This window comes from Planococcus citri, chromosome 1 (assembly GCF_950023065.1).
Source record: "Planococcus citri chromosome 1, ihPlaCitr1.1, whole genome shotgun sequence".
Lineage (NCBI taxonomy): Eukaryota > Metazoa > Arthropoda > Insecta > Hemiptera > Pseudococcidae > Planococcus > Planococcus citri.
In genome coordinates, this window is record NC_088677.1 from 40377483 (window position 1) to 40394888 (window position 17406).

At 33.5% G+C, this 17406-nt stretch overlaps 1 protein-coding gene and 1 non-coding gene across 2 annotated transcripts; both read right to left on the reverse strand.

Moving 5' to 3' along the window:
- Positions 1 to 1380: 1380 nt before the first annotated feature.
- Positions 1381 to 16469, reverse strand: sprt (PDZ domain-containing protein sprite). The gene is made up of 9 exons (XM_065344767.1): positions 16080 to 16469; positions 9094 to 9208; positions 6087 to 6195; positions 5013 to 5081; positions 4644 to 4933; positions 3915 to 4115; positions 3634 to 3792; positions 3324 to 3476; positions 1381 to 3232 (listed from the first exon to the last, which is right to left on the reverse strand). The coding sequence occupies exons 2-9, from the start codon at positions 9162 to 9164 to the stop codon at positions 2008 to 2010; spliced, it is 2277 nt and encodes a 758-aa protein (XP_065200839.1). The 5' UTR covers positions 9165 to 9208; positions 16080 to 16469; the 3' UTR covers positions 1381 to 2007.
- TRNAV-UAC (transfer RNA valine (anticodon UAC)) lies at positions 5822 to 5894 on the reverse strand. Its single transcript has one exon. It is a non-coding gene; the product is annotated as a tRNA-Val (tRNA).
- Positions 16470 to 17406: the final 937 nt, after the last annotated feature.

Here is a 17406-nt window from a genome sequence, read left to right on the forward strand (position 1 = left end):
AAGCCCTGCCTTTTTCTCCTAAGCAGTTTTCAGCTGAAAGTTCCTTTTTTTCAACGTGATCGCGTATGCGGATCTTTAAGAAATTCAAACCAATGGAAAGAAGATAAAAATTCCTTTCTTATGGTGTAAAAAATTGTAGGGTCCACGAGATGAATTTTGAGAAAAACTCAAATTAAGTTCTCAGTCTACCTCGTGGTCCACCTGCCGGCAACCTTTTTCTCCTATAAGCAATTTTCGTCTCAAAGTTCCTTTTTTTTTCAACGCGATCGCGTAAACGGATTTTGAAAACTATTATACCACTAGAAACTAGAAAGAGAATGAAATTTCCTTTCTTATGGTATAAAAACATTTTGGGGTCACCGAAATGAATTTTAAGAAAAAAGCAAACTTCTGCAATTTTTCACTTGTTAATTGTTTTTCAATCTCCTGCAGTCCTGCACATTACCACGTGCATTGCAAACTTCTGAGATAATGGCGAATTTGCCTTTCCTTAATAATAACTCCAAAGTGTTTCAATTTAATAACTAGTAAAAGTAAGGCACTATAGCTTCACTCAGGTGAAATCGCTCGGCCATCTTTGGTGCAAAATAACAATAGAGGAATGGGATATTGATATTCGAAGATGCTGAAAGGTGAACTAGAAAGCAGAAAGCTATTCCGCCAAAATTTTGCAGTCTTTTAAACGAAGTTCAATGAATTTGAGAAATCAAATATTGTACTGGTCTGGTATATTTATTAATCAATTGAAGCAGGTAGTAGGTCATTTTTTACTTTTTTGCTTCCGTCCCCCAGTAATTTTTCCTCAGTCCGTTGGTCCGTTTCTAAAATTTCCACGTCAAAGCAGGGCTGTTGGATACGAAACGTAAACGTATCGTTTCGTTTCGGTTGAGCTCTAGAACCAAACTGTTTCGTTATACCGTTTCGTTTCGTTCCAAAAGTGGTATCATTTCGTTTCGTGCCGTTTCTTGTCGTTTTGTTTCGTTTCCTTTCAGCCAAAAAAGTGAGAAAAGCGGACATTTTTATTAATAAATGAAGAAGAGAACCCCTCTAAAGGCTCTAAATGGATGAAATTTGAGTGAATTTGACAAAATTTGGTCGAAATTTACACAAAAAAAACTTGCAATGAAAAGCCGAAAATTGAAGAAACAGAAATGATTCGTTTCGTGTAATTTTTTGATTCGTTTCGTTTCGTGTCCAGAGGGAAAAATTGCCGTTTCGTTACGTTTCGTATTAACAGTCCTGCGTCAAAGTAGTACAAGCATGAAGCAACAACGAAATAATTTGCAAGGGTACATAGTGGGGAAGGTATGTTATGTACATTGTACACTTGAATTTCATTTCATCATTAAAAAATTAATTTGAAAAAAAAAACAAACAAACTGAAAACAAGATTTTTATTAAAGAGTCTTTTTATGTATGTAGCAACAAATTAAAATCTGAAGTTAAAAAAATTAATCCCCTAAGTATTTGCTTAAGTTATTTTTACAAATTCTAGGAAGTCGTTCACAAATTTATATTAACATTAGATTCAACAATTTTAACATTAAAACAGAGTGCAATCTTCGGACTGAACAACATTTAGATAGGTACCCTTGCGGGAAAAAAATAGTACTTTCTGAGAGTAGTAGTTTTTTAACGGAGTAAAAAGTACTACTTTTTAAGACCTTCATGGAGAAATATTAGTAGTTTTACATAAAAACTACTACTTTTGTCTAAAAACTAGTTCAAATTACTACTTCAAAACTACTACTTACGAAGTAGTAATTTGAACTAGTTTTTAGACAAAAGTAGTAGTTTGTATGTAAAACTACTAATATTTCTCCATGAAGGTCTTAAAAAGTAGTACTTTTTACTCCGTTAAAAAACTACTACTCAGAAAGTACTATTTTTTTCCGTAAGGGTATGTACGTATGTAGTTATGTATGTACTTGTAGGTAGGTAGGTAGGTAGGTAGGTAGGTGGGTGGGTGGGTAGTTACTGTTACTACTTAAGTACTTAGCAATTGATTCAGTAACCTATGCTTTTTCCTTTATTGTCACTTGAATATCTATCGATACTGTCGACACTACTTGGGTTTATACATAATTCGGATTTATGAGATTTCTTGAAATTTTTTTTGCTAGAAGAAAGATCACTCGATTTATCAACGATTTTTACAGACTGAAGACTACAGCCTTTATGAAGAGATAAACGCAAAGGTTTTTGAGGAGGGATAGGACGTGGATATTTTATTGTTCTAACGTAGTCTGAGGATGTCTCTGAATCGTACATTTTTGATCGTCCATTACACATATTTTTTAAAGATTGGTAATTTGGTTCTGAATCAAAATCAACTGACTTGCAGCTGCGATCGTCTCTAAAATGCCGACGGCCAGTTTCGCCGGAAGTTCGGTTACTATTATTGAATAAAGAATTTTGTGACTCTTTAATATACTTAATTTTCTTCTCGTTCATCAAGTTATAGTAATTTTCTTTGTTTTTACTACTTTCACAATTACTACCAGATATATTGATAACATTTAAATGATGATGATGATGTCTCGGAGAATTTAATTCAGGATAATATTTCAAATTTAATCGAGTGGTTAGATCATTCGTTTTTTTAGAAACATCATTGGTATAAATTTGAGGTGAATTATCCCTAGATGACTGAGTAATACAAAGATGCACAGCGTTATTTTCTCTGTGATAGTTGTTTGTGTCGGTATAATTTTTCCCATTTTTTATCACTTCATCTTCTGTTGGCTTCGTCTCATTTTTATGGTGTAATTTATTATAAATTATCGGTAGGTCGTGTATTCTTTTTAAGCTATTTTTATTCGAATCAGCGTTTCCTATTACCGTAACTTTTGAACCTTTTTGAAAAATTTGTACTTGGGATTCGGGGGGTTTATGTGTTTTCAGGATGTAATCAGTTGAATCTTTAGTTGAACGAGTTTCATCTCTGGATACTTTGGACAACAGTTCAGAAACTTGCTCTTCTAAATACGAAATTCGATGTGTTAAACGAAGATTATCACTACGGAACGTGTCTCGCAAACGTTCAGCTTCTCCTGCTTTTTCACGATATGCATCCAATTCTTCTTGAAGAACTGACACGGAAAATTGATCTTTTTTGCTGTTACATCGAAGTACTACAATTTGAGCGGGATTTGGTGATACGGAGAGAAGTCGTACCATGTCATCGCGATTTTTTAAATTGAACGTGTTTTTTCCATTTATTTCTAATAGTCTAAAAACAAAAATAGATTTTTAAAAAAAAAGTATATCGAAGATATAGAGATTTACTTGTCTTTATTATTAGGTAGGTATAGGTTGGATACCTGTCTCCTTTCATTAATCCAGAATTTTCTGCGGACCACTCTACATATAAACCATCGCCGTCTTCGGATACTTTACCTCCAAAACGAGGACTTTTTGGATCATAAACTATTTCGATGGCATGCACACTGACTGAAGATTCATTTTGCAAGAAACTATTGAAATAAAAATGGTTGCCAATGTTTTTTTGAGTAAAGTAGGTAGCCACTAGACTAAATCGATAGTATTTTATGGATTATGATTTTCAGGTAAATATATCTAGGATCTAGGTACCTCTACTCTACCTATACAAGAACAAGATTGATCACTTACTTGAATAAAGTAACGTTTTCTTTTTGTAATGTCGTTGTGTCACATTCTTCTAGACAAGCTTTCAGACTTTGACTTTCTTCCAGTATCCCTAATAAGTTTAATTCTTCTCTTCCTAATTGATACTCCAATTCGGCTTGTTGTATTCTAATATCTATGTTACTTCAATTTGAGAAAACATAAAACGTAGAAAATAGAAAAAATTAACGAATTGAAAAAACACATCTTATTATTTACCTATACATATAAATACCTAACTAATGTTTATGATTTTGCGATCTTACTCTGTAATATCCAGTCTTTCCAATTCTACTCTAATATTTTTGATTAATAAAGTTTTGTTCTCCATTTCATGATTCAATCTTTCGAGTTTTTCTTCCGCCATCTTTCTGTCGCGAGCTGAATGTTCATTTTTCTGTTTTGATTGAAAGTAAGTAGTTGAAAATTTATTGGAATTCAAAGACGAATTCAGCTGTCCTCTTAAGCTGAAATTAAAATTTCATTTCACTCAAGTTGCTAAATATCATCGCATTATTAGGTACCTATTATTATTATTATCTTTTTTTAAAAAAAATTGCGCAACAAAATTAAAATATCTACAAAATTTAAAAGTGTACTTAGGTACAATAATTCAAAAAAAAGAACTGAAGCCTTAATAAATTCTGATGGGTTAATTGGGCGTAAAAGCGTTTTTCAGATTAGGTAAAGCAATTCAAGTTTTGGAAAAAAGTTGTGATTTTTTACAGTACCTAAATAATTGTATTGATTTCCAGCCAAAAATATCCACTATTAAAATGTTTTTCCCTACAATGAAAAGCTAAAATGCGACTAATGGAGCTCATCTTAATGATTTCTCGAGTAAAAATCTTCCTTTTCTTTTATTTTCTCTTCCCGCCAAACTTCTGTATAGTCTATATGCAATGCATCACATAGGTCTACATTTATGTAGGCACAATTGCACATGTACTTGAAAAAAATTGACATGTAGGTGCTTATATGTAATTTAATTTTACCTATCGATAACGTGTTCTTTGTCTTTCAAGGCATTTTTCAACGCATCCATTTCCCTCGCTATGTCCTTCGAAGTGTGGTAAATCGAAGTGCTATCATTTTTTTGGGGTGATTTTGAATATGCCGAGAATGAATTGACTGTACTATCTTTGGGAAGCTGGAGTATATTATCATCATCCACATTGCTCAAGTTGATATTTGCCGTAGTTAAAGTTGAGTTGACTGATGTATTGCTGGTAGAGATTTTCTTCTTTCTGGGAGTAGTTGAAAGAGAATTTTCAATCCTGGCCATCTGCATTTGTCAATTTTTTTCACAATGAATGCATGAATAAATTTTCAAATTATTATAGGCAGGTATTCAAAAACATTACTTTGGCTTCTAATGTTTCCAATTGTGCCATTCTGGGTTGTAATAAAACTTGGCCTGTATGCAAAGCATTCTGTAAACATAAATATCTACTAATTTATGAGGTAACAGGAAAATGTCTATGAAAAATGTATTGAGATGTTAAGAAAATTTTGAAACTAAAAATTCGATGATTCGGGTCGGGATCGAACCGGCGACCTTCTGCGTCCCGCTACACCAGAGAACAGCTTAAATATAGGTACCTATTCAATTATTATTCATTCATAACGGTTTCGATGATTAAATTTTAAACATCGAAAATCGCATGTTATAGTGATTTAAAAGCATTTTCCTATCTAGGGCTGAAAAGTACTACTTTTCCAACCTCGCGAGAATCGCTCGGATGTAAAAATAAGTACTTTCCACCCTCGTTCAGGAAAAATTACTTCACTAAACTCGGAGAAAAAATGATTTTGAACTCGTGTGAGTTGTTCCCCTCACTTCGTTCGGGTCACAAACCTCACCCTCGTCAAAAATCACTTTTTCGGCCCTCGTTGTGTAATATACTATTTCAACACAGTGTAGCAGGTACATAGTACATACCTGTACATAAATTTTATTTACGACATCTTTTTCAAAAATAAAATATACCAATAAGCAGTCGGGCATATTGAATTGTCTGACTAAAAATGTGTTAAGTTGAAAGACACTGCTGCACAAACAACATATGAAAATTCACCGATTTTGGGGATCGAAACAAATCGAATTGTTGTAAAAATTATCAAGATGAATTTAAAAAAATAATATTTGATGATTTGACGATAAAAAATTTTATGATTCCGGCCGGGATCGAACCGGCGACCTTCTGCGTGTAAAGCAGATGTGATAACCACTACACCACGGAACCACTTCTTCAGAACAGGCCGTTAACGTACTACTTTAACACAGAAAAATATAAATTTTTGAAGACTTTCCATTTTCTTAATTAAAATTTCAATTAATCGCATGCAGAACAATAAATTAACATATTTCATAATAAAACCCTAATATCAATTGTAATTGAGCGTAAAGTTCACAATTATCGCTAAACTGTACTTACCAAGGAACAAGATCTATGTGGCGTTGCATTCATGTATGTTTCGAAACTTTCGTTGATTGAATCTTCATTTTTATTGCTTGAAAATATCATTATATTTTTTTTAGAATTTCTGAAATGCCAAAATACATGAGTTTTTGGTTAAATCATAAAATCATCCGCCCATAAATGTATGTATGTACCTATAATCATATCAAACACGGAAACGGAAATACGGAAAACATTCGTTTTTGAAGATCTACAACGCAACAAATGAACTCGCCTACAGTCTTACCTATCTACTTGAGGGGCTGAGAGTCAAAGTGACAGAGAATTCTCCATTTTATGAAAATTTGAGTAACTGTGTGGTCCAAGTGAATTGAAATGCAGCACATACAGTACTTACTTGTGATCAAGTTTCAGAGTAGGTACCGTTGAACCCCTCCCCTCCTTCTCGCTAATAATTTCGCATTTCATTTTGAAGAATTCCTAGTTTCAGGTTTGACTCCAACTCACCAACTCTGAATAAAATCACGAAGGTCATGTGCTAGGACCGAATGTCGGTGACCAAAAAAAGCACAAAGAAATGGGTTTTTGAAAAATTTGATATGAACTTATTTTAGTAAAAAATTATCATCGCAATAACTATTTGTACCTACTAGCATCAACAAGTATTTTAAAACGAAAAATCACTACGTAAGTAACTCAAAACAGTAGGCACCTATCATGATAAAATCGATGAAAAATGATCAGAAACTCAGAAAGACATAGCCTAATACATTTTCTACTTCTGGAGCATTCCGTGTTCATATAATATTACGTGCGTAGGTATCTACCTATCTACGTATGATTTGAGGAATTCCCTTTTTGACTCTCAGCCCCTCACTTCTCAACAGTGTTTACGAAGTTGAAAAATGCTTTAAAAATCTGTTTAAGTATCTACATTATAATTATTTTAGTGTGTCAGTTGTTAAGACGATTTGAACAAAATATGAAAAGAAAAAATATATGAACTTGACAAATCAATTGAAATTTTTTTTGACCAGCTAAATGATCATAAAATGAGGACGGTCATCGTTCAAACATGTTTTTGGACTAGAAAAAACTCATTAATAGGGCAACCCAATATATTTTTTTGAATGTTTTTTTGTTGCACTCCGATTACAAATGTAACAAAATCATTTTACGTTTCAGAAAATTGCCTTTCATTTAAGACCTACTTCATTTCAAATATTTTCGAATATTTTGCCTTAAAATGAATAGTTTCACATATTTGATTGCTATTTGAATATTTGTGTCTAAAATTACCACATATTTCGCAATTTTTCAAATATTTTTGAATATTTTTGAAATTTTTGCATTTTGAGAATCGCAACATAGGAAACGTCATTTTCACAGAATGTTGAAGATGAAAAAAATGGCTCTTTTCAATGATAATGATATTGATGATTGATGAAATTATGATGAAGATTGAATTTTAAATTAAGCTTCGATTTTTTTTCTTTTTTTGAGGATCAAAATAGAATTTTAATTCAACAATTTTGTTCCATTTTGCGAAATTGCAAATAGTGCATGTGATTTAGGAAACAAAACCCAACGATGTAGCCATTTTTGTAATGTGCTTGTAAAGGCGAGTGAAACGATACCAAATTTGATTTCGAATATTTTAGGGTAATCGAATATTTTTGTCGAATATTTCACCCCAAAAAATCGAATATATATTGAATATTTTACCTTGAATGAGAGCATATTTTGGGTTGCCCTACTCATTAACGTTAGAAGAGAAGTAGATAACATCGCACAAATCGGCAAACCTTTAATTTTAGTAATCAAGGAGTTCAATTATTGAAACATCGTCATAAAAATACGGGTATCTAACAACCTACTAAGTACCTGCCTACCTAATACGCATCCCTACCTAATAACCGGTAGATTGGCATTTTCTATCGATGATTTGGAAAATTAAAAATGCACGAATCATGTATCCGCAATGTACGTACATACATACATACATATGTATACTTATCTACTTGATACGTTTTTACTATACTTAACTTATAATTAAATTGTATACCTACTCGTATTTTTATCTTATTTTTTAATGGATACCTAATTTGAGGTAGGTAAGTCATCTTACTTTTCATCAAATTCTGCCTGCCAAGTACCTATCCAACTCTCTTTTGAAAAATCAAATAAAGCCGAAAGAGCTTTCACGAGTATTCTTGTGATGAAATAAGATAGATTACTTTGGATTTCAATTTAATCTTGTACGCATTTGTCAACAAGGGAATCCTATCTACTTATCAACTTCAATTAAGCTGAAGTCTGACTTACTAAGAGAGCATATTTTGATGTCTTCCAGTTACCGACACCTCGGGGTAAAATTTTTACAAAAAAAAAAGTACTAGTGTCTATCTACCTGCTAGACCGCAATATACGAAATTTATAGAAAATTAAGTGACGGAATGATTTTTTAAGAACAATCCTTACTGAGACAGATATACCTAGGTATTCGGTATCTACCTATTAATTTTGAAAATAAAATAAAATCGTAAAACCATAGAAAATACCTATATACCTACCTACACTGAATCAATATGCAGCTTCCAATACTTTTTCAAAACCTGAACTTATCTTAATTAAAACCCTATGTACTTGAAAACAAGTGAGAATAAAACTGTAAATTCTTAAAAAATGGTAAAGATGCTCATCGTCCGAGTAACTCAATTCAAAAATGCAGCCAGCAGATGGTTTTGGTGAATGGCGACACAGCGATTGACATTCTTTCCTAATTGTGTGTCACCTCCTATACTATAACGTATGTATTAAAGCAATAAACGAAGTGAAAAAAAAACCTTGAAAACAAATGTGAAAAAATTTAAGATTGCATCTCCCTGTCAGTCTCACTATTAATTACATTGCGTTCGTTAGCGTTGGCCCACAGTGCCATAAATAATGCTTTTGGAATAATGAGCAGTTTATCAACTTATCTACTCGTACATGCGTTTACATATCAACTTACTACACTGACCTGAAACCTTTACCAAAGCGCCGTTTGATACTGTAATCTCCGGTATGTGATTTTGGACGACTGGTATCCATTTTATATGACTGATTTCATTGCGGGAAACATTTTTGATTTCAACCTGTAATTTTTAAAGATCCATTTAGCACGTTGATATATACCTCATTGGCACTTCAATAAAAATATCAATCAATTCACAATAATGACCGACATCCTAAAAAATAAAACTAATTCGCAGATTCATCGCTTCGTGGTTGCAAGACATTGGGATTTTGATTTTCGGGGAAAAGAATTATACTTCTTACAAGTAGATTAGGTAGGTACGTTATTTGGGCTTTTGAAATTCTGGTCAACTTAGTTAGGTATGGGTACCTAATATTACTCGTATTTTGGGTAATTCAAATTTAGGGAATGATTTTTTGTGATTGCAAATTTTTGGAATCATAGATTTGGTACTTATACGGTATAACGCCTCGAATTGTAATTTAATTGTCGATATTTAATTGAAATTTATACTTAGTTCGTATTTCATAAAGAATATAGCAGTGAAAAAATAAATTCATTACCTAATTTAAGTTGTACGCGAAAAATTTATAGTAGGTATCTATGGTAGTAAACTGCATGCATTTCTACCAAGGTAACGGCTCATTAGTGAGAGACACCTCTCCTTTTTGTCAAACCTATTCTTATCTTAGGTTTCCTATCGTATACACTTTTTACTTCGAACAAGGTCGCCAAACAAAACTCATTCGCATACCTACTCCGATTTATGTAAATGGACGAATAATTCAAATCGTTGGTTGAATTTTCGTTAGTTTTTAATACCAGCCTAATAGGAGCCTACATATAAACCAGCTATGGTGATTGTGCGGGCATAATGCACGTTTTATTAACACATGTATCAAACTAAATAGTCACAATATGTTGATGCAATGCAAGAATGGGAGCGGTATGGTATTCTTCCGCATGAGGTGTTGAAATAATCGATTCATACACATCTTTGTTTTTTTCTTATTCTTTCAGAGAACTATACTCAAGTTTCCGTTACTTAATGTGCACGTTTCTCACACACCAAAAAAAATACATAAATAAAGCCTGAGTATAGGAAAGCAGGCGCTTGCATCAAAAATGAGTTGGTAGGTTTGGGTAATACAGTGCACGATTACTCATGCGGTAGGATGTCACATGAAACCTCTGTAATAATTTTGACTTAATCAAAAATTAGCTTTTTTGCAAAACAACATCTCACAAAATAGTGTTTCATAGCCGCATGTAGATGAAGTGATAGGTAGGTACGTAATAAGTAGAAGTATGCACCTACTGAGATACTTTTACACTTGAAGCTTTCGCAAAACTTCTCAAGAATGAAACTGATTTTTTCAAGGACCACGTTTTGAAAGAACAGGATAAACCTAAAATTTATTGTGACCAATAAGCCTAAATGTGAGGAAACCTTCAAACTCAAAAGCATTCGATGCATTCCCAAGTATGTAGGTACCTATTTCTAAATTTTAAGCTTTTGAAAGCTTAAATTTCTGAAGTTGAGTTGAACATTCCCAAAAATACCTACAAGAATTTTAACTGAGATTATGACTTGAAAAAAAACTTGTGGTTTAAGTATTTCAATTTCCTGAAACGACCAAGCGACACGCTCGTGTCGCACTTTCGCCCTGATGCCATCTCGAGGTATCACGACCACTTTCATCATATCTATCGGATTTTTCAGTAGACCATATCTAAGTAGGTACCTATTCATTATCTTCAGTATTTTGGCAAATGCTCCTGAATTTCTACCTACGTAGACCTACCTGCGGAATAGGTATGGACAAGAAACGCAATGTCAAAACATTAGATATCGTTCAAATCTTCATTAGGTAGTTATATAGTTAATAATCAGTTGAGTATTTAAGTATCTATTCAAAGTACTCAAATTCCTTAAACATTTATGAAAAAAATTGCATGGGAAGCATTTTATACAGAGGAAGCATTCCGCGGGAAGAATGTCGCTAGATGAATTTTCCAGCTACCTACCCTAAATATTGGTCTTCTTAAAATATTCAACATCGTACCGCTAAAAATTGTTGAGAAAGGTACTCGCTCCCATTACCCAAGAACTTTTTGCAGGTTACACCCATTAGGAGTTTATAGATGTTCGATGGGACACCCTGTATAACGGCATGCAAATTGAGAACCGTATGTACACGAAACTCATCACCCAAACTTCTTTACGTAGCCTTAGGCTGAACAAGATATTCTTCGCTTCGATTTCTTTTTCTCCTTCAATACTTCACCTTATCCATCTATTATACATGAATGTAGGTACCTACCTACCATAAGATGATGGTAAAAGAAGACAAAAAAACGTGCGTACAAAACAAGATACACCAGCACCGTGAGTGCGCATACTTATATCGGATTTATTTCATTTAATCTTTCATCTAAGCACATTCTGTAACATATTCCAGCCAATGGCATCCTGAGTATCGCTACAATTCCAAATTGGATTGTCTGTACACTACAGTGCTCATACTTTTTGTCACTCAGCATTGCTCCTAGCCGTTTCTGCTATTATACCTACCTTTTTCTTCTCAAGTTCTTATAGCCTTTTCACACAGATATTCGACTACAAATATGTAGGTACTTCTACATAGCCCTCACAGAACAAGAGATGTCATTTTTGACATCACTATGTTGATATGAATTCCCAAAAAAGACAAGATGAGGACAAAAATGACATCAATCCTGAGGAATGACTGCAGCTTGATGTCAAAGATATGTTTCATAAATTGTTTCTTCTTCATTTCCAGAAAAATAATTTCATTTCACGTTTATAGTTTTCTCGAGTAATAGGTAAGTAGCGAGGTAGGTATAAGGTTATAGCTTTGTTTTCTATACCTTAATCAAACTAGGTACCTGACTACAGGTGGTGTACTGGTGTGTCGTAAATATTCATCAAAGTTCGCCATGACAATAGCGCAGCATAATTGAAATTTACTTACGCCTGAATGCGTTTGTTTATTGACGCGGCACGTTCGATGTACAAGAGTGTTTCGTTGACAAAAGCTAACTTCATCATCAAGATTCTCGGAAGAATTCATATTATTCAATTCGATTAATCACATGTTGGTATAGAGCTTAATCATCACATCACATTCGTTGTTCCTTGTATTATTGCAATAGTGCAATTTGAATATTTTTAAATAAGGGGGGGGGGCTCCTGGTAGCCAAAATTACTGACAAATAACCTTAGTATGCACTTTAATTACGAGTCCTCACCTTTCAAAAATGCGCAGAATTCTCATGAACTCAACTTTTCTTCTTTTAAATAATTTTTTTTGGATATTACCTAGGTACCTAGGTATGAAGGTACTTAATGAGGGAAATTCGATGATTTTGGGGGCACTCCGAAATAAATTTGTATCAATGTATCGATTACAAAAATTGGCAGATGAGCAATGTTAAAAATCGAGGACTCATACCGAATTGATTAGGTAACGATTACTCGCCCACATACTCGTACCTTACAAATAAATCAGTCAATTAAGAATCAAGCGATCGATGCATCGGCAATAAAAATTATATAGTTAAAATAGATTTGTTTGTTTGTTTGTTTTTCGGAATGGGAGGAATGGAAAGTTTATACCTATGTATATTCTGAACATGAACATACTAATTTGGAAAAATCAGAAAATCGGAAAAATTGAAGGATTACCTACCTACTCGTATATCTGAAAATTGAAAAAACACTGTCAATTGATTCAAAATTTCAGAGGGAAGTGGGAGGAATGATCTGTTTCATTTCCGCTGCCTGCATGTGGTAGCGCTCACCTTTCATGAATGAATATCTTTCGAATATGAGTTACGCAGTTTGAAAGTTTATCGAAAATGAATTTCAGAAATTTTAACAAATTTTGGAAAGTTGAAAGTTGGACTTTTTGCATTAGAAGAAGTTACATTTTGAAAATTGAACTTTTTGAATCATGTGTGGTTTAGAATTCTGAAAGAACGTGTGTTAGTACTTTCTATGTATGTACATAGGTACTTAGGTAGGTAAAGGTATATAGTTATTGGTTAAATTATCGTATTTTCGATACAGACCTTTGCAAATAGACTGGGACATCGCCCCCCTCTCACTACCCCATTTTTGCAATTCTTTTTTTTTTTGAAAAGTTGATAAAAAATAAATAAATGGATGTGTCGAATAGTTATTATGTTTTCAAAGATGCTGATTGCTGCTGTACAAGAATATGACTATTCGACTCTTTTTATGCATGTCCTCAGTGCTTACTGACATCGTGAGACACCAGCTGAGGTTCAATAGGGATCGCATCGAAAAAACTAATAGGTACTTAGTACTTACTTACTTACTTACTGTATGAATTCTCAAAAAATAAAAATGAACCCTTCACTACAGCAAACAGTTTACCTATACTAAAATTATTCAGAATCAGATAAAATTGCAGGCTAAGTAAATGAACTCACCTGCATAGATTAGGTAAAATTTCTCCGAATTACAATTATTCTAACGCGATTTATATTATACGTAAGTAAGTATAATGTATATCTCTACTAGCACATCAAACTTCTTGGAGCTGAGTTCTGAAATGGTAAAAAATTACCAAGTTTGTTCATTTTCTCCCATTATTCTGGCTGTAATAACGACGCGACGCCTTCACGCCGTAACACTCGGCTAACCTTTTCTGCGCAACTTGTTTTGTTATGGATGAGAAAACACAAAGTTACACACCATCAAACACAATGGACAAATTAAACATAGGTAGGATCTCGTCTTCTTATAACTGAACCTATATCATAATCCGATATTGTATTTTAATTTATGAAATTACACTTTTTTTTCTATCAAAATTCACTTTTGTTTCATGGATAGCCGAATAGGTATATGTGGTCAGTACTCGACACCTACCTAATTTAATCCTGTTCGAAATGCTCATAAAATCATGCGTAGGGTCAAAAAACTTCAAATTTTGTTCGAAAAAATGACGTAGGTACCTAACACTTGATAATTCAATGATAATAAATAAATAAGTACGATTTTAACGAGTCGATTAAAAAACGCGAGTATAATTAAAAACACTGATACGTGTACTTCACACCCATTACTGACTCTGAGACAGCCCGGATAAGTGAATTAATTACACTGGTCAGTGTTGAAATAAACGCACATTAAGAATGTTCTCATGAGAAATGACACAAACGGATTTTAAACGGAACTAGACCTATTTGGTACTTTAAATTAATATTCTCCAGCATCTCGAGTCTTCTTTGATTGAATAATTCATATTCCAATATTTTACTACTCGTATTTCTTCGTACATTGCATTGTATCATATCTACATATAATCGTACTAAATATATGTACATCATTCAGGCACACAAGTATTATAGTTTTTAAACATCAATGCCATATAAGTCTAATAATTATACCGGGCGAACCATCAATTGCTCATCAGAAGAAATATACCTAATCATTATAATCAAGAAAAAACTCATTCAACGATCAAATGTGCAATTTTTTTGAATTTTTGCCCATTTGGAAGAGGATTTACAAGAGGGCGAGCAAGAATACCTAAATAAGTATGCAACCCTTTGGGTGCAAAAATATAATACTGGACGTCCTTTACTTTGCTTTTAACGGCACCTCATCGTAATGCCAGTTACAAAGCAGACGTCATGTCACATACATCCCTTTTAATTTCCACTGGTATATATCGGACTTCCAACCGTGAACATAATTTATGGGTGAACATCTGCGCGGTTTCTCCCATCTAATAATTACTAATAGTACCCTGTACCCACTCGAGGAATGTTTTTGTACCATATTTCAGTCGAGTCGTTGCGTTGTTTCAAATAAAAAGGCAAGAGAATACCCTTCGCCTTCTTCTTACACGATTAATTCGCAGTAAAAAAAAACCTACATACCTATATATATTTCATAAATAAGAATACACCTAAGATTTGTTTGTAGACTGTGGTTATTTTCCGTTATCAAAAGTGTCAATTTAATTGATACACTCATTTACGTACAAAACAATGCAAAAGTCTCATTACGAAACTATTTTAAGTTACCTATCGAGTCGAGTAGACCAACGAGTGTTTTATACATATTTGTAGTTACCTACATCAATGCTTTTTAAAAAACCGCATTCGTGAAGATTTGATTTCCGCCACAATGAATACGAAAACGATAAATATGTTTTTATTACGAACAACTCGAAGGCCTCTATTTAAAAAAGGGAACAGCTAGGTACCACCCCAGCCGCCTTGTCAGTTGTCGGCCTATTGGATACGTTAGGGTTCAAATTAAACCAGTTTCCAACTTCCCATTGCTCTCGTCAGGATGTAGATACGATGAAGTAGTTTGAATCAAAATTGCAAATCGTACAATAACAAAAGCAAAGAATATTTCTCAAGTGTTATTACTTTTATGTTTTATTTGGTAATGGTAATGGCAATTACTGTGAAAAAATTTATTTTTTTATTTGTTGAAAGACTGATGAGATTTTCCAAACGACGAATGAAGGAGAAATTTTTACCTTTTTACTGTGTCGGCTACGTAAATGTATACCTACTCATACCACTATAATATTCTTCAATTTATAATACTGAAGAAATAGGATATCTACCTTGTTATATGTGAGGGCGCATACGGAAAGGGACCTACCGACCAAAAAAAAAAAAAAAAAAAAGTTCTCTGAAATTGTTGTAGGAACCTTTTACAGAGTTCCTACAACAATTTCAGAGAACTTTTTTTTTTTTTTTTTGGTCCGTAGGTCCCTTTCCGTATGCGCCCTCACATATTATGAATTTTCGGCTTCATATTGATCATACGAGTAATAATAATAAAACTAATCAATCAACTGATAGAACGGAAAGAGAAATCCATTTACAATGATTTCATATATGTAGTTTAAATCGATACAAGTAGGTATAATTTAACTAATCTTAAGAAAGCAAACGTACTGAGAACTTACAAAAAATTATGTGAATTATTCTCCAAAATTCAGACTAGAGGCTCAATTCATAATTTCCCGGTAGGACGCGATAAGTGTATAAACACTTCACCATTATAATTTCAACTCAATAAATTAACAAATAAATCAGATAGGTAGGTATATCACAGTTGAAAATCACCTCACATGAATTAACCGTATTCAATGCACACAATAAGTTAAAATAATGAAAATTTCAAATGAACTTTTGAACGATTGAACGACTACGAATAGAAAAAAAATTAAATAATCAACCGTTTAATGGCACTACAAATATTTACGTCGGGATACTACAGAGAATAAACCGACCATCCTAAGCGTACGCACGCCAACTAGTTGTTCGGCTTGTTTACGACAAGTCTGAAACAAGCGTACCAAGCGCAGGAAAAAACCGCTTCACGCTTGAGAACAGATTCGAATTATTTAATCAGTGTTGCCTTCAAATTCTTGGGTACTTTTTCATTCGTTTACATATGTACTACATAAGGAATTTCAGAAAAAATAAAAACAAATACACAAAAAATTAGTATGGTGACTACGCTGCTCCGGCCGTCCGGAGGTCAATTTTAATTGCTCAGCTTTCTTCCGCCTTGTAGCAAGTGCTTAGGCAACATTTGTAACTTCCGCGTAGAAGTCACCTCAGGGAGTAAGCATTTGTACTGGTCCTGATGAACGAAGAATCAAAGGAGGAGTCCCGATAAGGCCACTTTTTGGGCCCCCCAAAGTTATCGACTCGACTACTCTTAAAATGTTGTAATAAATGTCCCAAATACGAATCCGTGATTAGTTAACCCAAAATGACCATTTTTGGGCTCCAGGGGTTCCCAAAGTTGTGAATAAAAAAAGAATTTTAGGAACCACTGAGTATTATTTTCAAAACCTTTTTAAGCGTAAAATATCTGTTTGAGCCCGATAAACGTTATGCGAGGTGATTTCGCTATTTTCGACCCTCAGGGGCAGAAATTGGGGGATTTCAATTTTTGGAAAATTTTGGAATCGCCATTTTGACCTTACCTCTTTGAACCCCGCTAAAAAGCTTTTTACAGTTTATTAGTATTCGAAAGAGCTTCATCTCACCAAATTTTGAGCTCAATAAAATTTTCCGCTGGTACTCAAAAATCCAATTTTCGAATTTTTTGTAATTTCAATATTTTGGGAACCCCTGGAAAGCTGAAAATCTGCGATTTGCGCCAAACGTAATGTTTTGAGGTGTATATTCCATTATCTAGATGAAAAAGTTCAACTGAGCTCCCTTTATGTTTGTAATTTTGAACCCCTTTTTTAGAGGCTCCCACTTTAGGCACCCCTA